The 27828-nt window shown below is 53.8% G+C and overlaps 1 protein-coding gene across 3 annotated transcripts; it reads left to right on the top strand.

Annotated features, from left to right (window-relative positions):
- Positions 1-26196, top strand: PLEKHN1 (pleckstrin homology domain containing N1). Of its 3 annotated transcripts, none has more exons than XM_033007826.2 (16): positions 1-180; positions 1921-2020; positions 7611-7757; positions 8129-8209; positions 9667-9754; positions 13437-13561; positions 15039-15188; positions 15588-15668; positions 19617-19686; positions 20168-20322; positions 20888-21082; positions 21574-21834; positions 22347-22499; positions 23267-23479; positions 23740-23788; positions 24229-26196. In XM_033007826.2, exons 1-16 carry the CDS (start codon positions 101-103, stop codon positions 24420-24422), a joined length of 2142 nt encoding a protein of 713 aa, XP_032863717.2. In that variant the 5' UTR covers positions 1-100; the 3' UTR covers positions 24423-26196. The 3 variants fall into 3 exon arrangements, with proteins under 3 accessions (XP_032863717.2, XP_032863718.1, XP_032863719.1); XM_033007827.2 differs by having other exon boundaries at positions 23351-23479; XM_033007828.2 differs by lacking the exon at positions 23267-23479.
- Positions 26197-27828: the final 1632 nt, after the last annotated feature.

Genomic DNA, 27828 nt, shown 5'->3' on the forward strand with positions numbered 1-27828 from the left:
AGTCACGGCGGGCGGAAGGGGAGCGTCTGCGTGACACAAACACGCCGCCCCACGCCGCCCCGGCCCCCGCTGCTCCGGGCCGCTGCCAGCCGCTGCCGGCATGGGGAACATCACTTGTGTTCCTCAGGCACCTGGGAGGCTCAGAGGCTCTTTCAGAAGAAAACCCTCGCTGAAGAAAGAGTAAGTACGCTTTGCTTTTACTCTGGACTGCTTTTCGAGCGGTGCTGGCTTCCCGGCTGACTTTCTCCCGTGCGATGCGCCACGCAAAAAAAAAAAAAAAAAAAAACCAAACAAAAAAACAAAACAAAACAACAAAAAAACGGGCTGGCAGGCGAGCCCCACTCGGGAAACCCAGGAGTTCTTTAGGCGCTCAGCAGAATCGGGCTTTCGCGTGGTTTCGCAGGGTGCTGGGCGCTGCCAAACGCGATCAGGTCACCACAAGCGCCTGGGAAGGAATTCTGGGGCTCTCTCGGTGGAGTATCCCAGCGACACTGCCCCCAGGAGAAACGCGATTTCTTTAATTTCTCTTTGAAAATTAAAACTCCCCTCTATGGGACTGGCAGGGCAAGGTGCAGAATGCCTGACACTCCTTGTTTTCACTTGCCATTTTTTTTTTTTTTTATTCATGACACCCAGAGTTGTGGTGCTGTGTTGTGAAAAAACAACAGTCACACTCCTCTCAGAGAGAAAGCCCCGAATCCCAAAATCCCAACACTCGGCTCATACGTTTGTAACCCTGAAAGAAGACACGACAAAAAATGTCCATGAAATCCTCTGGGCACTTCGGTGCTAGGCTGGCTGGGGCAGCGTTCAGGTACCACAGCGATGGACGGCTATCCCAAAATAGAGCCCACCAAGGAATGCAGAGCAAGCTTCCCTGCCTCTCCCACTGCCTGTGCTCCCATCAGCGCGGTGACGGCGCTGCTCCTGCGATTTAAGCACATATAAAGCAGAGCCCTCCCCGTCCTGAGCTCTCTGGGCTGGAAAGGAGCTGTCGGGAACTGGGGTGATTCCTCATGGACCTGCCGGCCCCATCTGCGTTGGGTTTAGCATATGTATTGGGCTTTGAGACAAACCCCCCTAAACTTTGCTAGGCTGAGGGGGTTTTGATCAAGAGGAGACACTGAAACTGTCCCCTCGGTCTCCTGTGCCACCATAAATTGGGAGCAAACCTGTAGGAGTCTGTGGAGCTACTATGGGGTAAAAGAGAGGGGATCATTTGGGGAATTTGGACCTTGGAGAGGTAGCTGGAGTGGAGCGGCCAAGCCCCGGAGCACCTCCTGTCCCCGCTGACTCCCGGCTTCCCACGCTCATGGCTCTCCGTGGAGATAAGCCTGGTTTCTGCTGAACTAAACGCTGCAATCTGTTTGAAAGAGAGAGCAACTGCTGAGAAGTCCCAACAAAGCAGTCCCAGTGCTTCTTAAACGGCATCGGTAACTGCTGGTTAATGGTGTGCGTGCAAGGAGAAGCTGGGGGCCTTGCTGGGAGTGGAAGGAAAGAGAGAGGAAAACCACAAAGACAGAAATAAAACCTGTTTGTGAATATATGTTGGTGTATGTATACATACGCATCTCCACTCCAGGGGCTTTGGAATAGTTGTCAGGATTGGATTTGATCTTTGTATTTTGCAATGGAACATCTGGTCCCTCCACTGATTTGGAGACACGGGTGAGCCTAGCTGATCGTTCGGTTATGCAAAGACGTGTAAAAAAGCAAAGAAACAATAACAAGTGCAAAACAAACCCCATTACAATTCTCTCAGGCTGTTTATCAGCCCTTTGCTGGGCTGGGATGATTAGAAAGCCCGTGACAAATTGCTTACTTAGCTTTCTGGCTTCCTTATTTCTGGGCAGAATTCACTATGCATCAGCCTAGATCTGTGTTTGCATGTGTGTTTTGGTTTTTTTCTCCCCTCTGTAGACAAAATGGCAAGAAAAAACTGCCCAGCTTTTTTGGTATAGAAGGAGGGCAGGAGAGAGATACGACCACAGACAAAATCCTGCAGTATATTCCAGGAAAGGCAAGTACAAACACATTCAACCCCGCTCCCCACTGCTCCCACAGATTATTCCCACCCACCCCAAGGACAGCACTGCGCCTAAGAGTCTGGATCTGGGGTAGCAGCAGGTCCATCTCAAGGAGCTGGAGGTCACATCTGCAGCCCAGGAAGGGATGAGCCCTGTGCCCTTCACAGCAGCAGAACTAGCTGCTCCAGGGTCCCCATGCAGGGACCTGCCATCAGCCAAAAACGGGTGGTGGGATGGGAGGGTCGTGCTGAGAGAAAAGCAGGCAGCATGGTATAATATCTCACACACCCCTTTGCTCTTGGTTCTCTTGTTTCTGGGCAGCCTGCGAAGGAAGGGAAAATTAGAGCGAGCATTCAAAGGTAGAATGATTCATTCCCACGCTGGAATGAGACGGAGCAGGCAGTGTATTAGCAATAAGCCTTGGGAAGGTAATCAGGAAGGGCAGGTCTGTCCCAGGCACGTACCAGCCTCGTGGCCATATGGCCCATTTCCCAGCACTGCTCAGGGAAAGCGGAGGCGAAACGATGAACCCCAGTATGTTTGCTCGGTCCCTTTTGGGTGGGCCAGGGGTGTGGACCAAGCTCTGGGGCCTGTGCATGCATCTCCCCTGCTGCATGGCAAGTAGGCTATGTGGATATGGGGGAAAGGGAAACTGAGGCAGAGACTCACAGCCAGACAGAGGTAATTTCAGAGAATTCAGCAGCAGGATATTATCTCTTGGGTTTCAAGCTTCTGGCTAAGTGTATTTCACTGGTGATGAGGTGCTGGTCAAGGGCTTGATGTATTGCAGGACCCAGTTCTGAGCAGCCCTGCTCATGTACTTCGGGTTGCCGCGGACATTCCAACATCTGCTCCCCCCAAGCAGGGACCCTGCAGTCCCTCTCCATTCAGCTGCTGCCAGGGTGACCCTGCCCAGCCCAAAGGACCTTTGCTATTCCTCATGTGAGCCTGAGAAGGGAGCGGGACTGGGATCCTACTCCTGGCCAGTGAGGTGGCCATGCATGAGCGCCGTCCCCTCTCTTGGGAAATGTGTCCTGAGCTGTGGAAAGGGTGGGAAGCACGTCAGAACTGGGATTGTTTCACAGTCCTGCCCGCTAGTTGTGGTTAAGAGTAATGGGCTGGTCGTTCGGGCATGATTCCCTGCGGGACTCAGCTGGTGCCCAGAAGGGTTGGGCAGCGCTTGCTGGGACCAGGTCCCAGTTGGATCCTGGATACCTCCCCTGGAGAAGCAGGGAGAGCTGTCATGTTAGCGGGTCCTGGAAAACAAATCCTGCAAGCTGACAGAACAAAGGTCACCGAGAGATTATTCATTTGGGAGCACAAGAGAGTGTGGGATCTCTTCAGGGAAGGAAGGAGGGTGGAGCAGTTGTTTAGATGTTACCCTCGCCTGGGGCTGATGGGATTCAAACGCCCTGCTCAGCCACAAGCTTCATGTGTGGCCTGGGGAAAGCCTTGGCTTAGACCCTTTCCCACTCCCGTCTTTTCAGGAGAAACACCTTGGAGAGCAGGAGGTGACCAGCTGCTGCAGGGCCAGGTTAGAGAGGAGCTGTCAGCACTGGGCTCTTCTGATGCAATCTCAGAGGAGATGGGGTTGCCAAACCTCTGGCCATGGCAGGCAGTTTGGGACCAGGGCAAGTGACATCCCTGAAAACCAGGTCCCTTCTGGACCCCGCCACGGGCAGCTGGCACACAAAGCCAGCACCGTTTGCTCCCACCAGCCTTCTTCCCGGTTTCCCACACTTCCCAGTTATGGCTTCTGTGAACCCTAAGCAAAAGTGAGGGGGGAGGATGTGCCAGAAGAGTGGTGCTTCTCATTTGCCTCTTTTATCATTAAGCAGCAGCTTTCGGAGCCCCAGGGCACCAGCCTTGCAAGGCTGAGCCTTTCCTGCTGCCAGGGTGAGTGATTCAGCTGGGAGTCACTGGGGTCTGCAGGGGCTGAGGCAGGTTAATTATTAACTTGCTCTACCTGTAGGATGAGGCATCCGAGACAGAGGGAGAGAGTGAGAGAACATGTCAGGGCACTTGCACTGCTGGAGACCTGCTGCTTTGCCAAGCGCTGAGAGAAACAAGGTTCCCAATGATCTGCACTGCCTCAAACCCAGCGGGATAGCTGAGCTAACGGAATCAGTGCTAATCAGGCCGGGGCTGGGGGAGGAGAGTGCTTGCCACCAGCACAACCGAGCCAGGGGAGTAAAGAGCTGGCTGGGGAGAATCTCAGGGGGGTGATAAGTGCTATCTCCCTTTCATTTTGGCTGCATGCTGGGGCATCCCCACGGTTTCAGGGGGTGCATGGGCCAGGGGGATGAGTGATGCTGGTGGAGGAGGCTGTGGCAGCTCTAGTCCTCAACCCTCACAGGACATTCTGGGCTTCCCAGTGCCACTTTTTGGGGGATGGCCAGATGCAGGCCATGCTGGTGTCTATAAACCTGTCTCAGAGAGGGCAGGGATGCACCTGAGCCCAGAGACATCTGAGATTCATCAGGAGCTGGTTTCTCCAGAGCCTGAGTTTGGGCAAGTCCTCCACATCCAGGGAAACTGCTGCTGTACCTATGCAGGAGTTGATGAGAAGCACCGTCAACCTTACAAAGGGTTTTTGTTCTGGGTAAGGAAGCCTGAGCCCTGCACTAGGCAGCCTACATCTCCAAGTGGGGGACAAAGAAACCGTAGAAATTGCAGATGGACAAAATAGATGAGCTCATGCCCAGGCTCCCTCTGCGGCCAGGGGAGGGTGGTGTCTGTAAGTGGCCTTGCAGTCAAAACCACAGAATTGGAGGTGGGAGCCGTGGCCACTTTGTCTGCCCATGCCGTTGTCTGCACGCTGCCTGGGAGTGGGGCTCTGACCCCGGCCCGTGGGCACACCAAGTCACAACTCTTCCCCGGGCTTCAGCTCCGCAGCAGGAAAAATAGGGATTGTGGTTGTGACCTTCTCAGACAGTGTTAGAATGGAAAGCAGCAGGTAGGAGGTGGGCATCACCGCTGCCCCTGGTGCAGCATGAACAGGCTGTGCTTGATTTTACTGGTGGTAGCTGTTGGATTTCATGATGTCCAGCTCTGTGCTGCTGCTCTCCTGAGAGGTGGGCAGGAACCTGTGGAAAGCTGTGAGGGCAGTTTGCAAATATGCAAATGTTGTGTTTATTTGGGGTTTAACAGTGTCTCTCCAGTAAAGGATGTAAACTTGCTAGAAAAAAACAGGAGAGACCTGCCTGTTAGAAAAAACAAAAACAACAACAAAAACAAACAAACAAACAAACAAACAAAACCAAAGACTTGAACAGTCCTACTTCTTCCTGTGAAATCATAATGCCTGATCATGAGTGATAAGGCTGCTGAGGCTTGAAAGGCTGGTGTGACACGGGTGGATGCTGGAAGGGCAGCAGGAGATTTCAGTGACGCGATCCCATTTTGTCCACGGTCTTGGAGGTGCCTCCACGCTTTGCTGCTAAATCCAGCTGTTTTCTCAGTCTTGCTGCAAACCCTTGCAGGCTGGGGTTGATAAATGCTTGTTTGGGAGGGGGAGGTATTCCATTAAATTTGTTTCTTGCTGCATGAACAGCAGGAGTGGAAGCTCTCCCTTTCCCGCCTGACTCAGGGAGGATCCCTATGGAAGGGATCTTTGCCAAAACTGCTGCTGGATTCCCAGCTCCCAGGTTACTTTTGCTTCTTGGGGCCTTACTTATTCCTGGGGAATATAGTTGCCGTGTTCCAGGCAGCAGCATTGCAGCTGGTAGCTAGCCTTGCTGTTTATCGCTGTGTCTGTAATTTCATTATTTTATCCTCTCCCCTATCCCTGTTGCTGGTTGCTGCCCTTATCCGCGCAGGGTTTTGTTATTGCTGTCCCAGCTGTCAGGTGATCAGTTGCTCTTTGTTCTGACAGCGGCTTGTAGCACAAATGTAATCTTTTCCTACGCTTAATTGCCTCTCAGTGAGACCATTAATTGTCAACCAGCAGGTTCCCACCTCCGGGGGAGGACCTGCATATGTGTTTGTGGGTACTGCGTGGAGCCGGCTGGAAGAGCTGGAGGGAGACTTTGAGCAGAGAAGGGGTTAATTTGTGTCCTAAAAAGAGTTACCTAAATTCAGTGAGGCCCTGGAAGGAACCCCAAGCTTTGCAGCTGAAAGGGTCCCGGCAGCATTAGGCTCCTGTTACTAGCTCACCAGCCGAGCAGGGCTGAGCGCTGCCGATGTCCCTGGCGTGGTTGGGGGGTCCATGGCATGCCGGAGGGGTGAGTCATGGAGGTCCCAGCAAGACGGATCGGGTGAGCTCTGCTGGCTTCTCCATTTGTCATGGGGCTGGCGCAGCTGGCTCCTTGGCACAACGCGGGCCGGGCAGGTTTGGGGTGATGGGGAGGTGCAGGCTGCTGGAAGCCACTGGCTGTTCGGGGTGACAGGCTGTCACTCGATCCCGGCAGCCTGCTCATTCCTGGAAATGCTGCTTGGACAGAAGCGTATGAGCCTCTGGAGAGCCACATGCCACCACCCCAGCCTGCCTCCCAGCTCCAGCACGGCCATGCCTTCGCTGGAGGTATCCCCGGGAAATGCAGGCACCAGTGCTCAGAGTGGGGTCCCACCAAGGTGGCCTCACAGCCTGGTGACAGAGCAGTGGGGAAAACCTTCCGTCTGCTGCCGACCTTTCTTTTTTGATTGGGAATTAACACCCAGAGTCTGTGATGTGTCTAACAAAGCTGACATTTAAGACCCAGATATGCAAATGGAGTGTAGACCTGGGGGGAATCGGTGGTGTCCATGGCCTCACTTGGATACAGTCCTTCCCTTCTCCCCAAGAAAAACAACCAACCCCCAGAAATAAAAACATTCTTTGCAGAGAAACTCCAGGGAGAGCTTTTCACCTCTGAGATTTATGCAATATCCAGCCAGCGCAACAGCAGCCCTGGGCTGTGAGCAGTGGAGTGCTGTTGGGGTGTGGGTTTGTGCCATTGCACAGAAGGAAGAATTTCCATATAACCAGAATGTGGGAAATAAGGGAACACCCCCGCCCTGTGTGCTGTCTCCCTCTCATGTCAGCCCTTGCTCTCCCACAGTGCTTGCTGGCTTCCTGTAGCTTTTTGCACTTGACAATGGGCAGCTTCACGACTCGGTGCTTTGCAGCTGCTTTTACAGCTGTGGGACTCTGCCTCAAAATTGCCTGGGCACCTGAAAGAGCAGACTCCATCTAGAGAAACCCAGAGATCTGAGCAGATGGGAGAGCTCAGCAATCCAGGTGGAACTAGAGCCTTGATCAGTCCCTGTTCCAGTGACTTTGATTAGGATGGCGAGAGGTCGTTCGTGGAGTTGGAAGACCCTAAATGTAGGATGTGCTTCTGCACCCCCTCTTTCCCAACCCAGAAAACCTCCCTTTAGGTCAGTACCTCCCCCTGCTCAGGGAGGATGGCCTCCCAGCAGTAATTGAACCCCAGTTCCATGCTGGCATGGACACCCAACAGCAAACAGCCCGGCCTGGGTGCCTGCCCAAGGCGCCTTTCCGAGGAAGCCCCTCTGAGAAGGTGTTCTGGGAATGTCTCTTCCAGACATCAGGCCCCCACCTCCCTCTGGCTCTGATTTGTTTTTCCTGAATCCTTGGTACAGAGTATTCAGAACCAGGAAAACCAGAAGGAAAACCTGGACCAGAGGTTCCCCAGCCTATTCAAGAAGGGACGAAGGAAAACAGTTGTCAGGAATCTGGGCAAAATGATCTATTACTCCAAGGTCAAGTTTAAGTTCCAGCATTGCCAGGTAAGCTGTGGCAGCTGCTTGTGAGCATTTCTCACCCCAGGTGTGGAGTGACCCTGCAGGACTGGGAAGTAAAGTGTAATTCTGGGAAACGTGACTCATGGAGACTTCCTGGGGTTACTGCATGGCCCAGGGACTTGTGCTGGCACACGGTGCACAGGTACCGGCTGGTGCCCGCCGGCTCCCATCCCTGTGGGGACCTGGGCCATGCTTCTGTGCTCAGCTGCTGGTCTGGCAGCAGATCCACCAGCAGAGATGTGGTGGTGGCCCTTGGATAAGCGACTGCAGGCTTTTCTATGCACAGCTCGGTCTGGGAAGCTGGGAGGAGGAGGAAGGCTTCCTGAGATAAACCCCAAAATGTGTCTTTTCTGCAGGAGGTGAATGACTGCTTCCTGGAGCTGTTCCAGTCTTACCTGTACTTCCAATCTGTGGGCTCCAACGGACTCACCTACCAGGTGGGGCATCTCCTGGACACACTGGGGCAAGCACCAGGGAGTTGGGCGGTGTGGCCAAGCTGGGGGCACTGGGCAGATGGAATGGCACAGGGCAGGGGCTCTTCTTCTGGGGCTGCCACTGGCCCCCTCTAGGTGATCTCAGCAAGTCCCTTCCCATGGATGCGAAGCTGCTGGGGGAAGAGAGCATTTCTTCCTGAGAACTGTACCCAGCCAACCTCAGTTTCACCTGGGTTCTTGGCCTTGTCTGTGGGCAGAGATAAAGGACCCCGTAGAGGTGGGAGAGGGGCTTGTGCAGGGCTGGCAGGTGGGACCAGGGGTGGGAGGCATTTAGGCTACCTGCACTTATCTTTATGAAGAGCTCCGAGCACAGAGCTGTGCCTTGGCAAGGGTCAGAGCTCCTATTGCTCAAAATCCCACTGGCCTCAGTGCCAGAGGTGGACTTGACCCTGGCTTCTGGATCAGGGGGGAGTTCTTCATCTGCAGGGCAGAGAAAGAGGCACGTGGGCGAGGGTGGAAAGCAAAAAACAGGGCAGCCTTGGGGAGCTACCCTGGCAAACCGTTCATTAACCTTTTAACCTGATGATGCTGGTGAATTACAAACAATAGGCTGTTTTTGCACATGCAGCCAAAAAATCACAACCGAACAAACAGGAAGCCCTGAGTGTGCTCTCCCTCCACATGAGTGAGTGACTAAAACTGAGTGTGGTTGTTTTGTAGATGTTCGTAAAATTCATTCCTTTTAGAAATTATTTATTGTGTTCTAGGTGACTTGAGATTAATGCAATATGCCAATACAATCTCTCAAGTCATCTAGCAAGCCAGCCTTCAGCTGGAAAGCCACATGTCAGAATACAAACAATATTACAAAATCTCCCATCTACTTTATAAGCAGATCCTTAGTTTATTAATTCTAGACGAATTTAAAAAGGAAGTTATATGCCAGTACTGGCACCTAGACATTACAGCAATTAGCATCTTTTTCAGTCCTTATTTAGAAGACCCAAGACAGAGAGCAAAAACTTGTCATCTGTTCCTGTGCTTTGTCAGAGTGAGACTCTGAAGAACTGGAGTATAGAAACCAGACAGTTCAATTTTGCTTTATGGTCATTTCCATCTTCTGACTTTCTTATGTTAAACTAGCATTGTTTTGCTGAGGTTTCTATTAAAACTGGAAGACTTGGAGTAGAAATGAAGTGTTCTTGCCAGTATAGCAGAGGATTGCTGCAGTACTGGCCTCACAGAGCCCCAGGAGCTGCTGAGCCTCCTTCCTCTGGGGAGTGTGCTGGATTGAAGTCCTAAATGTTTCCCCTCCGAGCAACGTTTTGCAGTCTAACACTGTGAGCCACAGCAACCTGCTGATGCTGAGTCTGGGCTTCCAGTCTCCTATAACAAAAGGGTTTTAATTGCCGAGCCTGCCTGCGGGCTGCCCCCAAAAATAATGGTGTGTTCTTACACAGGGACTGCTGCCTTTAAAAGAGCTGAATGTGTGTGAAATTGAGAGTGGGAAGAGCACTGGGCAGGAGGATCATGCTTTCCGCATTGCAGGTTGGTGCCTCTTTGTTTGCTTTGAACAGGGAGCAGAGAGTGTATGAATCATGACTGTCTCTGCTCTTTGTCCTGCTCTGACCTAGTCCCAGAGAAGAATCACATTATGGAAAGAGGTTGCAGAGAGCTGAAGCTCTTCCTCCCACCATTTGCGTCTTTTCCTCCAAGGCTTCCCTGCTCCTAAACTGGACAGTGATGTCCAGGGCTGCAGGGTAGGGACTGGATAGGGAGCGCGGAGGAAGGATGGTCCTGTGCTCCAGGTGGTTAGTACTCAGGACACATGGTAACAGTTCCCACCTCTGCTCAGTTATTTGCTCTTTGTGCACCACATCTGAACAAAGGAATGGAGCACCTCTCTTATGAGGCCAGGCTGAGAGAGTTGGGGGGGTTCAGCCTGGAGAAGAGAAGGCTCCGGGGAGACCTTCGAGCGGCCTCCCAGGGCTTAAAGGGGGGACAGGAAAGGTGGGGAGGGACTCTGGATCAGGGGGTGGGGGTAGGACGAGGGGTGATGGGTTTAAACTGAAAGAGGGGAGATTTATGTTAGATATTAGGAAGAAATCCTTCCCTGTGGGGGGTGAGGCACTGGCCCAGGGTGCCCAGAGCAGCTGTGGCTGCCCCCTCCCTGGAAGGGTTCAAGGCCAGGTTGGACGGGGCTGGGAGCCCCCTGGGCTGGGGGAAGGGGGCCCTGCCCGGGGCAGGGGGGTGGGACTGGGTGATCTTTAAGGTCCCTGCCAACCCAAACCAGTCTGATTCTATGAATAAAACTCCTTCTCCCACCCCTCGTCATACAAGCCCCGAGGTCAGGGAGTGGCTGGGAGCAGACACGTGTACAGCGGTGTGCGTGCTGATGTGTGGCACTGCTCGAGCACACGGGATGGGCAGCAGTGCTGAGAGGTGAGGACCTGGTGTCACTTCACCAACCGGCCTCCAGAAGCATTTTCAACTTTTCTCTGAGTGATCCTGCTTTATAAAAGTTTTCCTGGGATAACAACCTATCTGCAACTTGACTGGAGGCTTCTTTGGGCTCAGTCATTACTGAATTATAGCAGTCACAAGCCCCCAAGAGAAGTAGTTAAAGCATAAAGTACACAGAATTAAGTAAATAACCCAGTAGTGATACAGAGCCAAGAAAGCTCATTTGTGTCCTAGGCCCACTGTCTATGTACTCTGGTGTCCTCTGCTAGAGACAAAGTTATACAATGTCCACTCAGACAAAAAAAATATATAAATTATAAAGAGGAGCTGGTACAAACAACCCATTAATTTTAAGGACTGCTGAGTTGTGGTCTTGTTACACTGTACTAGGCAGGGCGCTCCAAACCTTTTGGGGAGTCTGTAAAATGAAGGGAAACTTCTCCCAGGCGTAACCTGTCAGGGGCGTCTGCACTGGGGTGGGTGGACTTGTTCTGCTTGTATTAAAACACGCAGGAGTGTAGCTGGGTGGAAAATTGCCTCAAGGTTTGTTGAGTTTGTGTCCTCCTTCAGGAAACAACAAACCAAAGCCTTTCTGACAGAGAATGCTGTATATATCAGGAAGCAGTGACACAAAGAAACCAGGGAGGTAGCAGTTATTTAGGATTGCTGGGAGATCAGTGGAGCAGTTTTATTTTTCTGCTAGAGGGGGAAAACTCAAGGCACAGAGGGGATAAGAGCCCCGTCCATGGCCCCACACAGGGTCGGGGTAGAAGTCTTTTGTCTCATGACTCTGAGACAGAAAAGACACACAGCCATTCTCTTGTGAAATCCTGTGGCATCAGTAGTTCCCCATGAACTGCACTTTCTAGGGTTGTTCAGTATGTCAGAAGGTGCTGGCACGATGGCAGCAGTGTGGAGCTGGAGCGTGAGCAGGAAGCCCGGCAGCGTGCAGAGCCGTCCCGTGGTGCGCTGGCGCGGAGGAGCGGACTGGCCATCACCTCGGCTTTGTGGTCCATCCCTTGCACAGCCTCGGGTGCTGATGAAGTTGTTGAGGACCTTGAGTTACCTCTGCCTCACCTGCAAACGCTGCGGCTTTTTTAGTGTCTTCAGACAGAGAGATTCGGGTGGGAATAAACGGCTGCTGCTCCGGGAAGGGGCTTTCTTGCTTCCAGAGTTCCTCTGGAAGCGTTCGCAAGGAAAGAGGAAGGACAGGGCAGAAGAAAAGAGCACGAGGGCTGGCACAGGTTGCTCAGCACTGCTGTGTCATGGCCCAGCCACAAACATGCCCTTGGGGCTGAGGGAAATGGCAGCAACTGAATTAGCAGCAGCCTTTGAGGCTCTGCTTCACAGCCTCCCCAGCAGCTCCCTGCACGAGCTCCAGGCACGTCTCAGGCTTCAGGCTTAGGCAGGAGTTTCTTTTCTCATTTTCTCTTCCTCTGGGGCCCTGTTTAGATGTGGCAATGTGAGCAGCCCTCAGGATACGTCTGGGAGGCTGGCCTTGGAGGAGGTGGCAGAGCAGGCAGTGCCGTGTTAAGGGTCATGCCCTACCAGCAAAACTGCTGCTCTTTGTGTAAGGGCCTGGATGCCCAGAGAAGTAATCAGGGCTGCCAGAATATCTGGATAACACTAGCACCTTTATACCCTCCTAGCAGCGATATAAAGTAGGGAATCACCTTATGTCCATTGCAAAGACAGGGAAATCAAGGCAAGAGGAGACAAGAGAACTCCAGAGCTGCAGTGGTATGTAGACACTTGGATGCCAAGTAATGCTTGATACCTAATTACTGTCATGGATCCGAACAGAGTGACTTATGGAAAGACACTTAGGAAGTCTCTGTCTCAGTTTCCCCACCTCTACTTCATCTGTTCTAGTGCATTTCCTGACAGAGGTGTTTCAAAGGCTTAATTAACTGTTGTTCATAAATAATGCAGGAATTATAGGATGAAAGGCTCCACAGAAGGGCAAAGTATCATGCTTATTCAATGCACTTGCTTATCTGAATGCTTCCAAGTCCCGCAAAGCCAGATCTTACTGAGCATGCACCAAGTATGGTTTAATATGAGATCACTGGTAAATTATTAATCATAACATACATTCTGCAGCCTGCCAGAAATGATTAGTAACGTCACTAGGTTATGTCTGAAGTGAGTAGCAGAGGGTGTGTGAGACTTTTTTGCTCGTGCTACTAAGCAAATGATAGCTGGAAACATTAATGTCAACAAGATATAGGGCTGTTCCTCCCTTCAAGAGTATGTCTGAGAGCAGCTTCAGCTTGTCTGGCACAGATTATATTTGGTGAAGCAATAAATAAACAGTGTCAGAAAGCTACTGCTGTTCTACATACTGAGTGCCAAAGCGAAACTAAGAAATAGCATGAAACTTTTCCCTTGAGTTAGTCTGTCTGCAGCAGCACATTGTGACAGTCTCTGCCTGCAGAGATGCTTTTCACAAACTGTCGGGGACTTTTAAAGCTGAAAGCCGCCTGTTGATTTCAAGCTTGACTTTTGTACTGTCTTTGATTTTTGTTCTTGGCCTGGTTTTGGACTGAAAAATGACTGGTGGTCAGAGCTAGATGTGCCTGATGTGACGCAATGTGCTCGAGGTAGTGGCAGGAAGGACTGGAGCATGACGTGGACAGAGCGGTGCACTCGCAGGCATCCCATGGTGTGATGGGTCAAGCGTAACAGCTCTGGCCAGCTGATTACTTATTGATGCTGCAACTGGTGCCCTTATCTGCTCAGCTCATCTTGTGTCTCACATACCTAGGTCCTCTGCTGAATCCCCTTATCGTGTTCTGCCCTACTGAGTCAGAGCTGAAGCAGTGGCTTTATCACCTGGAGAAACAGATCCAGTTAAATGGAGGAAGCCTTGGCTTGCCCTTCCTCTCGCAGGTTAGTGTCTCGGGACGGTGAGGTGCGCAGCCATTTCCCGGGCTGTGGGCTCAGAGCTGAACAACTGGGAAAGCTGGGCCAGTTCCCTGGATGCTGCACTGCTCCTGCTGCATTCGGTGGGAGGGATAATCTCTGCAGCCAGCCTCTCTTGGCCATTTTGGCAACACTTCTAGGTGCTCACCTAACGCATTCCTCTTCCAGAATCCCAGCAGTGCCCCACGGGGCTCTGGGCACCTCCTCTGGGCTGCAGAGCTAGAGCAGAGGGCTGGGGATGGAAAGGGAGAGGGGCTCTGAGTCTGTTTCCAAATGCTCCTTGCTCATTCAAACTGTTGGAAGGAGTTGTGGGGTTAACTCCTGGCCTAATTCCCCTTTTTCCAGGCCTTCTGCTTGAGTGCTTCGGCTGCATCATGAGGGAGCTGCCCCTCTGGCATGGTGCACAGCAGGTTTGGTGCCATTTGTACCACATCCAGCTGCATCTGGTCTGTAATTCAGCCCTTCTGATGTGGGGCAATTGACCCTTCTCTGCCAGAACACGTGCCAGCCTTGCCAAAAAGCTGGCCTGGGCCAGGGCATCAGCGTGGCAAAGGCCTGTGTGGTCCTGGCTTCTTGCTGCCCCAGGTACCTGCCTGTTTGCCAGTGCCTTGAGCTGGCTCTGGGCAATACTCCTCACAGCTCTCGCTTCCTTTAGTTATTCCACCACCCCTAAAATAACCATGGATAGATATGCTTATTACCCATGCTTAACAGACACGGTCTTCCTTGGGAACTTCTCTGCCTGTGGAGGAACCCTGTCTTTGTGTTCAGACAGCCTTAAGGTCTTAGGGCTGTGAAACCGGAGTGAGTCTGAATGGCAACCCCGAAGGTGCTCTGTACTGCTGAGGCCTGACAACAGCTTGCTGCATTTCTGCTGCATCTGTGCGTGCACACAGCTTCTAATTTTGTAGTTTTCCTTCTGTGCAGTCTCCTGCAAGGGCATGGTGCAAAAAGAAAGGCTTTGCAAGAGGGCCTGGCAGGGTGTGGGTGCTGAAAGGGGGACCTGCAACCTGGAGATGCCACCACCACAGCCTCTGAAGGGCCAGAGGTTTGGGCCTGGTATAGAGAAGTTCTCACACAGTTGGATGCTTGTGCAATTATCCAGAGTATACAAAACATTTGGAGGAGGAGACTGGGACTGGGGCCTGGAAAATAGGACCAGGTTCAAGAGACCTGTCTTCTCTTCCAATCTCTGCAGGGTGTTTCGCTTCATGTCCTGTCTTGTAAAAGAGAGGTATTCCCCTTTGAAAGGCAATGTACAGCTCATGCTAGGAACCAAATATGATTATTCAGTCCCAGCTGGAAAACTGGCTCCTGCACAAGATTTATTTACTCTTTCCTGCTCCTGCCACACTTGAAAAGTGTCCTGAGATGGGCCATGTGCTAGTTAAATTCTTAGGGGAGGACATGTCTACCCTGCTTCTCAGTTTGCTCCTGTCCCTAGAACGACTGGAAGCAGAGCTCCATGGGGAAGGAGGAGCTGCGGTGGTCCGTGCAGAACATGCCTGTCCAGGAGTGGAGAGGGACCCAGCGGGAATCCCTCGGCGACGTCCTCTGTGTTTCCAAAGTGAAGCTTCAGCATCTGCCGTTCCAGGTAGGACACATCTCTGGGGATCAACCTCCTGTCAGCATGGCTCAGGAAAGGCAACGGATGGAGCAAGTAGCGCGGACTCCTGCCTACCCACTGCCACTAATCCAACAGGTCCCTGAAGGGTCATTTTGCCCGCATCTTGGTAAATGGAAAAAGGTTTGTTACTGCTCCTGTGGCCCTGCAGTGCTGCTTGGGGACAGCATGTGCAGAAGCATCTGCAGGACAGGGCTGGCAGCTGGAGCTGGCAGGAATGCCTCGTGGAGCAATGTTGCAGGGCAGCAGCTCGGCTATTTCCAGAGCCCTTGCCCCAGGCTGCTGTCAGAAAGACAAAGCAAAGGACTCTTGGGATCTGAGCCCTGTCTGGCTGTTCACAGGGAACCTTCTTCCTCTTTACTTTCCAAGGAGCAGCATGACCGGCTGTTGGTGCTTTACCCGTCCACGCTGGTGATTGTATCTGAAGAGCGCAACAGCCTCTGTTTTAAGGTAAGTTCATTCTGGAGCACCTTCCTGCTCTCTCTCACCCATCCACAGCGGCTATTTCAGCATTTCTTTGGCTCATTGCTCCCCTCCACCTGGGTTCCCTTGTGCTCCTCATGTTGGCAAGGGCTTTCCCTCCACACTGCTGCCTTGCCAGCTGGCAGGTGAGCAGGCAGAGGGATGTTGCAAGCTATCTTCCCATGAGAAACACCTTGCCCTCCTACAAAAGCCCCGAGGGGGGGAAAGGAGCTGGCTGCCAAAGAATCCGAGTCTCTGGGAGGAGGGAGGCTGGCATGTTTCTGTGTGGTTATGCTGGCAGAGAGCCTGGCTCTCTTGCTTGGAGACCAGGAGCTGGAGCAGCCCCAGAGAATGCCCCTGTGGGGGCTTTCCTGCCCAGGCCCCACTCTGTGGGACCACTCGGAAGCAAGTAGCATCCAGGCAGCGCGTCTGATGCTCGTGGGGAAGGGCAAAGGCTGGTGGGCAGAGAGGGGAGGCTGCTGCGTTTGCTGCTCTTCCCCCTCTGTGGGGGAAGGTCCCTGAGCAATGTCTGGGCATGCCAGCGGAAGGGCCAGCGAGGACGTGGCGGCCTGAGTGCCCCAGGGCATGTGAGAAGAGCTTCTCTAGTCTTCTGGTGTGTCTTTGCTTGTAGGAGCAATGCTGGGAACCTCAGCACAGATGGGCAGTGGCACTGTGGACCCTTGGGAGCTGCATTTGCATTGCCTGCAGTCCGAACGGCCCTTAAACTTGATTGCCAACATCTATCTTAGACATCACTGCAATGGCTGTTAAGCAGCCCTGTGTGTTCTGGCCCTGTTTTCCCATGCTAGAACAAATGTGCCAAAAAGGGAACTGAACTGTCTGTGAACCTGCACGTGCAGCATCACCGGCACATGGTGGAGCGGAGCTGAGCTGCCCCCGCCGAGGAGCAGCATCCTTGGTCACTGCAAGAGGACCCAGTGACAAGGCAGCCCTGCAGCGATTGAGGGCTTGTGAAATTCAGTGTGAACTCACTGGGGTCCTTCTTCACATGATTTCACCATGCCCACCTCAGGCGCTGAGCCATGCAGGGCTGCTTTTAATTCAAGGGCTACCCTTGGAAAGCCCTGCATAGAGCATCTCCCTGGCTGGAGAAGGTGACTGTGCCTGCAAAGGGAAGGGGTGTGAGGAGGGATGTGTGCCAGTCAGAGCTCTCCTCCATCCCCAGTGCCATAGGGAGGGTGTTTTCCAGCAGCTAGTGGCTTGTGTGACACACCTCAGAGTGAGCTTGTTTTCGGGAACGTGCTGTTTGCAGCTCCTGGGAATGGGGCACCACGTCAGGGGGCCTTGGGCTGGGCTCTCCGATTAACTCATCGCTTTTGAAACCTTAAACCAGATCTGTCTGCCCTGTCCGTGCAATGTTCCCTTCCCACGGTGCATGAGCGTTGGTCCCTGGGCGTCTCGCTCGCTGGGGTAATGGCAGGGCTCAGTGCAGCCGGGTGCAGGCAGGAGATGATTCACCAGCCTGGGACACTGCAGTGGGAACCTGATTTTCCACAGGCATGTCAGGGCACAGGAGCCTTCTCCCAGGGCTTCTGCAAATTAACTTCCCTTCCCTGCGAGCAGACGCTGAGCCCTACAATTTGTGTGTGAAGGAATAGCCCGGCCCTTTTGTTCTCGTTTCATACAAACCACAGGAGCTGCCGCTGCCAAGTTTGTGTGTGGGACAGGGAAGGGGAAGGCAGGGGCTGAGCCTGCCGGGATGGGGCTCACCCAAAGCACCGGGCTCTGGCTCACTGCTGGTGGGAAAAGGCCCTGGGCAAGGTGTAAATCAGCAAAGGGGGGAGCTGCTGAGTGGGGGGGCAGGTTCCCGCCGTGCCCGGGGAAGGCTGGAGGGGCTTTCTGCAGCCAACGTGTGTGTTATTTGTGGGATGCGCAGGTGGGACTCTAGCTCGTGGGTGTTTCAGCCCCCTCCCACGAACAAGGGGCTGTTGCCTGAGGGAGGATGGGGCACTGGGTGCCTGGGGGAAGCCCTACACAGTCATCCTCGGTGCCAGGGGGGCTTGCTCAAATGTGCCAGAGAGCTGAGGAGCAGCAGGAGCAGGCGGCACTGGCCCCTTGCAGCACCTGCACCAGCTGAAGCATCAAACTCCAGTTCTTACAGCAAAAGGGGAAAACGAGTCACGGGGCATTGCATGAGCTTTCCCTCCCAAGGTCAGCCTTCCTGTACTGCTCAGCCCATAAATCACTTTCGGGGCAGGATAAATACCACAGAAGCCTGCGTGTGCCCATGGGCTATTGCAGAGAGGCAGCTGGCCAGCACAAACCACGGACGCCCGGCTGAGCTCCACGTTTCCCCTGTGGCAAAGCTGTCGTGTCGGCCACATTCCCCAGAGCCTGTGCAGCTGGTACAGCTTTGCAGGGAGGACATGATGAGGAGTTTCTGCTAGTCACCTTATTTTGCAGCCCGTAAACTTAGGCAAATGAATCCTGACTGACGGCACGTTTTGAGAGGAACTTTGGCTAAATGACAGGGCTTGGTTCCTGCTTTCTGTGCTTCCTCCACTGCTAGGCATATGGGGGAGAGTGGGGTGAGGTGGGAACTTGGTTTCCTAAGTGCTCCCCAGACCCTGTGTCTGCCATCCTGGCCAGGAGCTGCTCGCAGGGCCGTTGCCACCAAGTGCCCCTGGCTAGTGCTCTCTGCCCGCAGACAGGGTTAGGGTGACATCTGGGTGACCTGAAGACCTGGATGGGTGTTGACCGGATTAAAGATAAAAGAAACTGTGTGTCACTTGGTTTCCCCCTGCTCAGACAAAGAGATAGATGAGAAGTAAAGCAACGAGCTCATCTGTGAGATGGTTCCAGTGTGAAATCTGCTTCAGTTTCTCTCCCAAGACTGTTCTTGTTTAATTTTTGTAAGGAAAATTCTGCTTGAGGAGCCCCAAAGAAAAAAGAGACCTAGATCCTAATTCAGTGTTGACAAACCGCTGGCCCTTCTGCCAGGTTGCCTGTCACAGAGAATTAAACTGTCAGCGATGACACTTAAAGGACATCAGTCAGCAGAGCAGAGGAGGTCTGGATACTGCCTGTTCCTGCCTGTCCCACGGAGCTCCCGGGAGAGCTGGCACGGCCCAAAGCCCATGGCAGATGTGGGGATGGCCAAGGGACACTGGGTGGTGGCAGAGGGGACAGTGGAGGATGTGCACGCAAAGGTACTATTGCACTTAAGGGCGATGGCACATGGTATCTCCTAACTCCAGTGTTTCCAGGGACTTCTTTTGCTTTAGCTTCTCTGCCTCAGGTCCCTGCTAATAGGAACGTACACACAGTGCTTGCTGGGGGCAAACCCCGCTCCGGTCACAGGAGTGGCATTCACAACTGCGCCGGAGAGCACAGAGAGCTCACGTTTCACCAGCTAGCATTGAAAGGGCTCAACCCTGTCTTTGTAAGGCTTTGCAGGGTATGGGTTGTGGGGATTCCTGTTTGCAAGGCTGGAAGTCCCAAGTTCAGGACCCTGTTTGCAAAATTTTCTGGAGAAGTCTGCCAGTTAAACTGCGGGAAGCTGTTGAAAATAGAACTAGAAGGGAAGGAACGTTTTTCCAAGCTCAGAGCTCAGGAGGGACTTTGTAAGAACAAAGCTTACAGAAATGGCTTGTGTAGTCAGGCTGGCTTCAGGGGCTTCAGTGGGAGAGAGCTGTGAGCGGGGAGGGACAAGGCTGAGTCAATCTGCTGGAGACAGAGTTCTCCAACATGCCTGTGCCCCACACCTGTGAGAGCACAGAGGTACCCAAGTCCTCCCGGCAATTAGCAGCAGCTTGGGTGCCTCTTGTCTCCCGCAGACTTGGCCTGGCAGAGGCTCCAGCCTTCGAGCAGGCAGGGGCAGCCACCCTGTCCCCCCCCCCCGCCTGCCTTCTGTATGGCACAGACGGTGAGCTGCGCTCAGCCACACCGTCCTAAGCCTGCTGCTCTCTCCGACAGGGCGAGCTGCCGCTCAATGCCATCCAAGTGCTTTTTGAAGAGAATGAGAAAACCTCCTTTTTAATAGAAGGTGAGTGTCTGGCGTGCCCAGGGGTGTGCTGGCAGCAGCCATGGAGGTCCCTGGGGTCGGGCTGGTTTTGCTAAGATGCTGTGGCCGTCTTCCTCGCTCACATCAGCACCCAAGCTCTGTGAACTGAACTGCTCGGGAATCTCAGGCTGGCTGTGCCCTGGCTGTGCTGCAGGGCCTGGCTGTGCTGGCAGGGAGAGGCTGAGAGCCAGCAGCAGCGCTTGCACCAGGGCGGTACTTGTCACAGCACAGCGGCACAGGTTCCTCCTCGTTTAGATCTGTGCTGTGATTGCCCCTGTCCTACATTCAGCCGGGTGCAAACGGCCAGCACCGAAGGCAGAGCATTCCTCTTGTCCCTGCAGGGTCTCCAGATCCCGGGAGAACGTGGGGAGGGATGGAGCAAGGGGATTCCCACATGTTTCTGAAGGAAGCAACACGGACTGTCGAGCAAACCCAGTAACATCAGTGAGTGATGTTTTTACAGGCCGACTAATCAATTCGATCCGGGTGATCTGCCGCAGCTATGATGATTACCAGGAGTGGCTCTACTGCCTCAAAACAGCCCAGTTTCGAAATGCCAACTCCTCCCTCTCGGGATCAGAGAGTTTCTCGGGATCAAAGCTGCCACACCCTGGCCAGGTAAGATGTTGTGGGTTTGCCTGGTACTAAGAGATGTCTCCCAGGACTCCCATCTGTCCCATCTCTGGCCACGTGTGTGTACTCTTGTGACACAGCAGACTTTGCTTCAAGTCCCCTGCTTGAAGCCTGTCATGAAGTTGCCGATCCCTGCAAATTATTTTGAAGCCCTACATTACATTATATAGGCATATATTATATTAAATTCCTTCAAAAGCAGACCCTTGGCCATAGGCTGTGACAGTGCTGTGCAGTGAGGTGGTGGCACAACAGGGTCTTGCAAGGAGGGGAAGACCCACCCTGCCAGTGCTGCAGTCGGGATGGGGTCAGGGTGCCTGAGCACCCTTCTCCCCACTCCTCATTCACCTCTGTCACCCTTGCCAGCTGGACTCAGCCACCTTCTCAGCCCAGGAGGCAGCTCCTCGCCATGCCTGGCATGTGGGCACCGAGGGCTGTGGGCTGGGCTGGCCCAATGATGCTCGGGCAGGAGATGGGGCTGGGGAGGGAGGGATGTGCCTGCGGCCACGCAGAGGGCTGCTCCCACGCCCTGTTCTTCTCCCCCATCTAGTTTGCCGGCAGCGGGAGAGGGTCGCTCACTTCTGATGGCCGTACAAACTCCTGGGCATCGGGAGGGAGAGTGGCCACCTTAACACACCTCTCCCAGAACAGCGGCTCTCTCCCCGACGGACAGTCCTTCGTGCTGATGCCTGAAAGCAGGGTGCTTGAAGACCCCCTCTCCCCTGGCTATTCCCAACCTCTCCATGTAAGTGAACCCCTCAAAAGCCTGGGGCAAATGTGGGGACAGACAGTGCCTTTGAGCAGAGTGGTCTGTCCAGGTGCTGGGATGGGCTGAGCTCGGGTGGTCAGTGTTTGCCACAAGGCATAGCAAATCCACGCTTGGAGCCTGTATTTGTCCTGGCTCAGCTTTGATAAGGAAAAGCCTGCCGAAGAGTCCCATCCCAATACTCCTCTCTGCATGAGGATTATTGGCACAGATTGCAAACGGGACTGTTTAAAGGTCAGGAAATCCCAAAGTAAAAGCCCACGGGGTGGGTCTTTGGTCCGACCCTGTGCAGTATTTGTACATCCCGGGGTGCGTGCGTGCGTGGGGCAGGACCGTGGCGATGCAGGAGCGCGGCGCAATGCCCGCAGCAGCCCTGGCCGGGGGGATTCCTTGCCTTGGCCGCAGGTGGGTCTGCTCACCTGGGGCTGGCCTGAGGACAGCCAGCTCCGGGGTCTGTCTTCTTGTTTCAGTGCCTGGCACAGGCCAACTGGCCAAGCACGGGGCTGCCCGCGCAGGATCTGCGGAGAGGGGGCAGCTCCAGAAAGTCCAAGGGCAAATGTGGGCCTTGCGGCCACCAGCTACCCAGCCAGGACACGGAGAGGACCGTCTGCAGCCTCATCCCCGAAAACCCCAATGGCGAGCTCCTGTCCTCAGTGTACAACGAGCCGTACCCCGCGCGCAGCTCGCGGCATCGCCCGGCGGCTCCCCCGCCCTGCCTGGACCTGAGCGATGTAAGGGGGGGGCCGGGTGCATCCTCCTTCCTCGCGGTGCTGCTTGCAGGTGCCCTGGGGCAGGCGGGAAACCTGTTTCCATTCCAAAACGGCCCATGGGAGGGTGAGGTTAAACACAGCAAATGGAGCACCGTCTCCTGGAGCCCGGAAACGCTGGGCGCTAATTCCCGAGGCAACACGAGCACCAGTGCTCTGCAAGTGGGAGTGTTATTACTTCACAGGACAGCAGCCTCTTCTTGTGAGGGCTTTCCAGCATGTGTCCATCACTGGTTTAGTGTGTGATGCCGCGTTTCCCGCCCCTCAGCCTCAATGAGCGTGCATCTGCCTTACGCCCAGGGAAATCCCCTTGTTAGCACAGACAGCTACAGTCAGGAGTCATTCCCGCCATCCGTCATGCCTGAGCCGCATTTGGGACTTGAATCGCCGGGAGGTTCCCCACTCCGATCCCTCCCGGGGATGGATTGCAGGTAGGGAACAGCATGACATGTTCCTGTTTCAATTCTGCCTTTTAGCTGAACAGATGGAGCTTGGTGGGAAGTCAACCCTCGACAGCTTCCAGCTCCCTGGAGAAGCCCGCCGTGCCCCGCTCCCCCTTGTACGCTGACCCTTATACGCCCAGTTCCCCCAGTGCTCGCAGCCCGGCAGGATCCAGCTTCCTGGAAGAGGTACCCTGGGTGTTTGCTGCTGGTTACAGCCCTGGCTCAGCACACAGGCCTTTTTGGCTCCAGAAAATGTGCCTCAGGCCATTTCTTTTCCTGCTGTCTGAGCCTGATCGGGATGTGGAAATGAGGGGTGCATTTTGGGGTGGGGCAAGGCACAGCATAGTTCTGTTGTTTCAAGCCAGGACAGAGTCAGAGGGGAACAGGTTTCCCCTGTCTTATCACTGGATGCCAGTGTCACAATGATCCCAGAAACCGCAAAGCAAAGGCAGAGACTGAGATGTGATCCAGTCTACAGAAACTAGAGATGAGTCAGACGCAGAGACCACTTTATCCACTCCAGAAGATTCCAGCTGTGCTAACTGAGTGCCTGTTAAAGGCTACATTTCTAGTTTTGCACATCTCTCAGGAAAAGACTATTTGAGTCTGTGGCTGGCATCCCCCCATACTGCTGAAGTCCTCCCTTCTCTTGGAGGGTTCATTCCTGACCGCTCTCTGTCCTGCATCCCCTGAGCTGCCAGGAGGTTTCATCCTGCCACCTTCACATCTGGCCAACTTCCACTACCTCTGTGGGTCATCGCGAGGGTCCCGCAGCCATTCTTCCTTTCCCATCTAAGGCCTTCAGGATTGGCATATAGTAGAATTTGCAAGGTTGGCAGAAAAGCTTGGTTTGCCGAAGTCACAGCAGGGCTGGCTGACGGGTGGGAAGCAGCAGGTCAGTGTTCCCCAACTCTCCGTAGCAGGTGTCGAATCTGGAGTTTGTTTTGGTTAAGTTCCTGCAGTGTCACGGACAGACGGGTTCGGCACAGGCGAACGGATGCCCAGCCGTCCCGGTACCCCCGCATCTCTCTCTGCAGAAGAGGAACTGCCAGCCCCTGCCCAGCAGCCACGGCAGAGAGGTGCCTGCGGCTCCGACTTACAGCCCCCCCGGCACCTCGTGCCATCTCCAGCTGCGGCCTCCTGCTGATGCTTCTTGTCTTGAAGAGGTGGGCTTGTAAATGCAGTCCTAGTGCCCCACACTCTGCAGGCTGCCGGGGAATACACAGAGGTGGCAGGGGTTCCAGCTTGCCTTTCTCCAGGCTGGAAGAGTGGTCGGTCACTGCAGGGCTCTGAGCCCTTTGCTCTGTGACGGGGTGCATCTCGGGGAGCAGGGATGGGGGAACCAACAGAGGGGTGATTCCTGGTGCGTGGTATCCCAGGACCGCGGTGCTAAGTCATCTTCATCAGCGTGTCTCTTTCTTTTCAGATCTCTTCTCTGCGGGAGGAACATCTGGGCCCTTCATTGCAGCCACTGGGTGAGATTTTTGGGAGGCTGCTTGGGTGCTGCAGCCCACCCCACCTCGCTGGTGTCTGTCTCCATAAGCATCATTCAAAGCAGGGCTGAGAAGGAGCGTGGGGACTCGTGCATGCCCTTCCTTCCTCCTGCTTCTCCAGGGTGGGCCCGATCCTGTCACCCTGCTCCTTGCCTGTGTCTGGCAGAGGCAGTTGCCTTGGCTTCTTCTCACTGGCCACCAGCCCTGGCCACCCATCACATGTGGGGGCTCGTGGTTTGTTCTGTGGCACACTTGCACCTTCCACTGCTTTGCCCAGATCTAGTTGCATCTGGGATTTGCTAGTTGCATCGGCAGTTTTGCTGACCTTTGTGTGTGCTGGCAAAGAAGGCAGCACCCACTGGGTTGCTCATGAGCTCACTGATTGCTTTGGTCTGTATTTTTTTTTTTTTTTTCCTTTGCAGATGGGAATCTTGGCTCCTACGACCTTCCTGAGGCCAGCTGCCCGCTCCGCGACTCCGCAGCCTACCACGACTACGCCGAGCTCCAGAGCTTCCAGAGCGACTTCAGCTATGACAACCTGTGGGAAGCCGAGGTGAAGGAGCTGGGCACCCTGCACGCCTGCCCAGCACCCAGCCAGCAGTTTTACCAGGCCTGAGGAAAGGGCACAGAAAAGCCCTTGGGCTCTTTTCTCACTGGGCTTCCCTCCAGGGTGAGGAGCCTGGGGCATACAAAGCAAAGAGAAGGGCTGCTTCCCATGTCCTGGCAGGTCCCGAGTTCAAACTTCTCCCCTAAATCTGAGGATTGGGGGCAAAGCACAAAAGCAAGAGCTTCTGCGGACCCGGAGGAGCAGCGTGTGTGCCGTGCCAAGGAGCGCGCTCTGCGGCTGCCCCGGCTCGGGGAGCCCTGGCTAGGGAACAGCATTGCCCCCCCTGAAAATAAAAGGAAGAACAAAAAGCTGGTCAGGCTTCCTCAGATGGAAGGGCCTGGGTGTTCAGATGGAGCAGTCACTCAAAGGCCAAAGACAAGGGCTGGTTGGTGACTGGGTTTGTCTGATCATTTTCCTTTTTACCAGAGCCCTCAGGCTGGTCACTTTGAGGATCCACTGACTCCTGAGAATAGCTGTTAAGCCAGACCTTCCCCCATTGGGCTCTGCAAAGATGCGTGAGAGGTGCCCCGTCGTGGTATATAAGTTTGGTAGAAATACCTGTGCTCGTAGGATTGTCTTCCTGCAAGATCAGCGTTATCTGACAGAGATGGAGAAAAAAATGCAGACCTGGGTAGAATGGGGTGATCTTTCCACTTTATGGAAATAATTCTTTCTTGCCAGTACTGGCTCCAAACCGTGGTGGCGACTTGCAATATGAGCCTGACACCTTGGCAGGTGGAATCAAGAAATGTGCTGCCAGCAAATATGCCAAGTGGCTTGTGTTTACCAAGGTCTTCCCTAGAAAGGATGCCTAGAAAAGATTCCTCTTATGGGACTGCGTCCTTTCCTCCCACCCCTCTGCACATTACTGGGCTCACACTGAATGCTGCCTATGACTATCTAGGCAGGGAGGGAAGCGGGAAAATTCACTACAAGCCAAACTCCAGTACAGCCATAACACTCCAGTGATCAGAGCAATGCCAGTGTGGGCTGCAATCTCTCTCTTCCCCCCCTCCCGAGCAGCAGCAAGGCCGGGACACAAACAACAGAGGACAGAGTCTCAGTGCTATCGTTTTCCAGCCTCTTAGGCCAGATCCTTTAGCACATGTAAGGTCAGCAGCAAATCCAGATGTTTTTACCTGAGGCTCCAGATTATTAACCTTTGGTCCCTAAGGAGGCTGCAAACCAAACGTATTAACAAAATCTCTATTTTTGTTCTTCTGTTGGTGCAAACAAAACAATCCAGGAACTTTTTGTACTTGAATATTTACGTATTACATTGTACCTTTTTTTTTTTTTTTTCAGAAGGTATCCAACAAAGTTTACATGCAAGGTTTGAGTGGATTATATGTATTTAATGTGTAAATGTGGCTGAGTTGAAGATTATTTAATTTTCTAGCTGTGGATGATGTTCAGTACTGTAGAATGGGCAGCTGTCTGCACATTCGTGTGTGTGTTGGTTTGGTTCTTCTAGGTGTTATTTTGTTTCACATTTGCTCTCATTTGGGGAAGATTTGTATCTAATAACCCCCAAAGGATCTATTTATTCAGAACAAAATTGCACTAGGGAACATCAAAAGCACATAGTATTTTGGGAGGCAGCCATGCTCCTGAGCTCCTATGAACATGTTGACTTTGAAGATGGTCACCATGATCTTTTTAATTGGGTTTCAACAGTGATATCTGCAATATGTCAAAAGGGAAAAGCCCGTCCCTGTTGCTGTAAAAGTTCCCTGGTGTATTTCTGTGAGACTGGACAATTGCAATACAAATTCTTCTGGAATACTTCTCTCTTTCTTTACCGTCATCTGTTTTAATGGAGGTGAATTTTGTCTGTCACTGCTATCCTTTCCAAAGCCCTTCCTCCCTTGAGGACTTTGGGGCCCTGGGTCCAGGAGGATTTCCAGAGTGCTGACTGTCTCTTGTTCAGGTCACGCACTTGTAAACCCCTAATCCTAGAGCAAAGTCTCCCCTGCGTTTGTGAGGCAAGGAGACCTGGCTAGAGGTTTAATGCCAAAGCTAATCGGACTTTGCTTCAGCCCTGTGTTCTCGGGGTCCTGGAAAGGTGCTCTGTAAAACCAGTCGGTGACTCCGAACGGCTCCGTGCGCTCGTGCAGCCGGGAATGCCCGTGACTGCTGTGACTCGGGGTGGCCTGGGCTGGCTGCTCTCTAGCCTGTGGGAAACCTGGGTTGACTGACTGGGACGTACTGGCTAGCCCCAGGGCTGGGGTCGGATACGGAGCTGAGCCCTCGGCGCTGCGGGCTGGTGCAGCGTTTGGCTCCAGTTTTGTCAGTCTGACCTCGCCTCGCGGCAGCCGCTTTCTAACAAAACCGGCTGGGAAGGGGAGCTGGCCATGGCAGGGGCTTGCTTGTCAAGGAAGTATCATCCTGGTGAGTGGGCCGAGGACTGCATCCAGATGCCTGTAGGCTACTTCTGTCCTTGCATCTGCTCTGGGCAGAAAACCAGGTGGCCTGGCTGCCTCTGCAGAGTTATCCTGCAGGGGAGACCGGCGGGGAACTGGATGCAGCCCTCAGTTTAAAGTTCAGTAATCTCTTGGGGCTGGGAGCAGCAGGGCAGGCAGAGGGCTTGCCCTCCCAAGGACGCTGCTCTGTGTGACAGCGACCCACAGCCGTGGCTGCTGGAAGGCGCCGGGACTTGGGAAGATGTTTGTGCTGCAGCCGGAGGTGCTCCAAAGCTGAAGAACCAGGCAAGAGGTAGATGTGTTGGCGGCAGAAACCCAGCGTACCCATCCTGTGCCTCTGCCCTCCCAACCTGTGGTGTGCGATCACATCGATCGGCGACACGTGTGTGCCCAGAGCCACCAGTAGCAAGGTGAGAGATCCTGGTTTCAGGACACTGCAGAGACACGACGCAGCTTCTAAAGCAATTCTTGGTCCTGCTCCCAGAGTGGCAACTTTCCTCCCCGGGTAACATTTGTAGGCTAAATTTGTCACTCTTTCAAACCCTGCCCTTTCGACATGCACGCTGCTCGTTTCTCACACTTCCAGCACGCTTTTGTGCGCAGCTGCCGTGGTCGGTCTGGCTCTTATTTCAGGTCCTGAACTCCATCTCCGTGTTCGTGCGTCTGTGCCCGAGTTCCTGCCTTGTTCCCGCCGCGCTTCTGGGGCAGAGTGTGGCTACTTCCAGCTGCTGCCCGGCGCAGAACATAGCGTTTCAGGATGAAATGTGAGCCTGCCCTTAGCAAACGGGCACCGTCAAGGGCTTGCCCCAACAGAGAGCGGGGTTGTGGGTGTGAACAGGACCTGAGCATCCCATCCCTAAAGGCTGCTGTCCACTTGACCACTATGGCTGGCTCCCTGCTGTATCTCCGCAGCTACCCTGTAGAAATTAAGGACTGTGATAACAAACTGCCACTGAAATGGTTACGCAGCCCCTGCCATACGAGCAGCTGAA

Source organism: Tyto alba, unplaced genomic scaffold, assembly GCF_018691265.1.
Source record: "Tyto alba isolate M040663 unplaced genomic scaffold, T.alba_DEE_v4.0 Super-Scaffold_20000042, whole genome shotgun sequence".
In the NCBI taxonomy this organism is placed as follows: Eukaryota; Metazoa; Chordata; class Aves; order Strigiformes; family Tytonidae; genus Tyto; species Tyto alba.

What these genes read in the sequence shown, in the direction of transcription:
- PLEKHN1 (XM_033007826.2), top strand. Translation starts at nt 101, where the DNA reads ATGGGGAACATCACTTGTGTTCCTCAGGCACCTGGGAGGCTCAGAGGC. An exon ending in TTAAGTTCCAGCATTGCCAG is followed by an intron (nt 7,758 to 8,128) that starts GTAAGCTGTGGC and finishes TCTTTTCTGCAG; the next exon opens with GAGGTGAATGACTGCTTCCT. An exon ending in CCAACGGACTCACCTACCAG is followed by an intron (nt 8,210 to 9,666) that starts GTGGGGCATCTC and finishes GTTCTTACACAG; the next exon opens with GGACTGCTGCCTTTAAAAGA.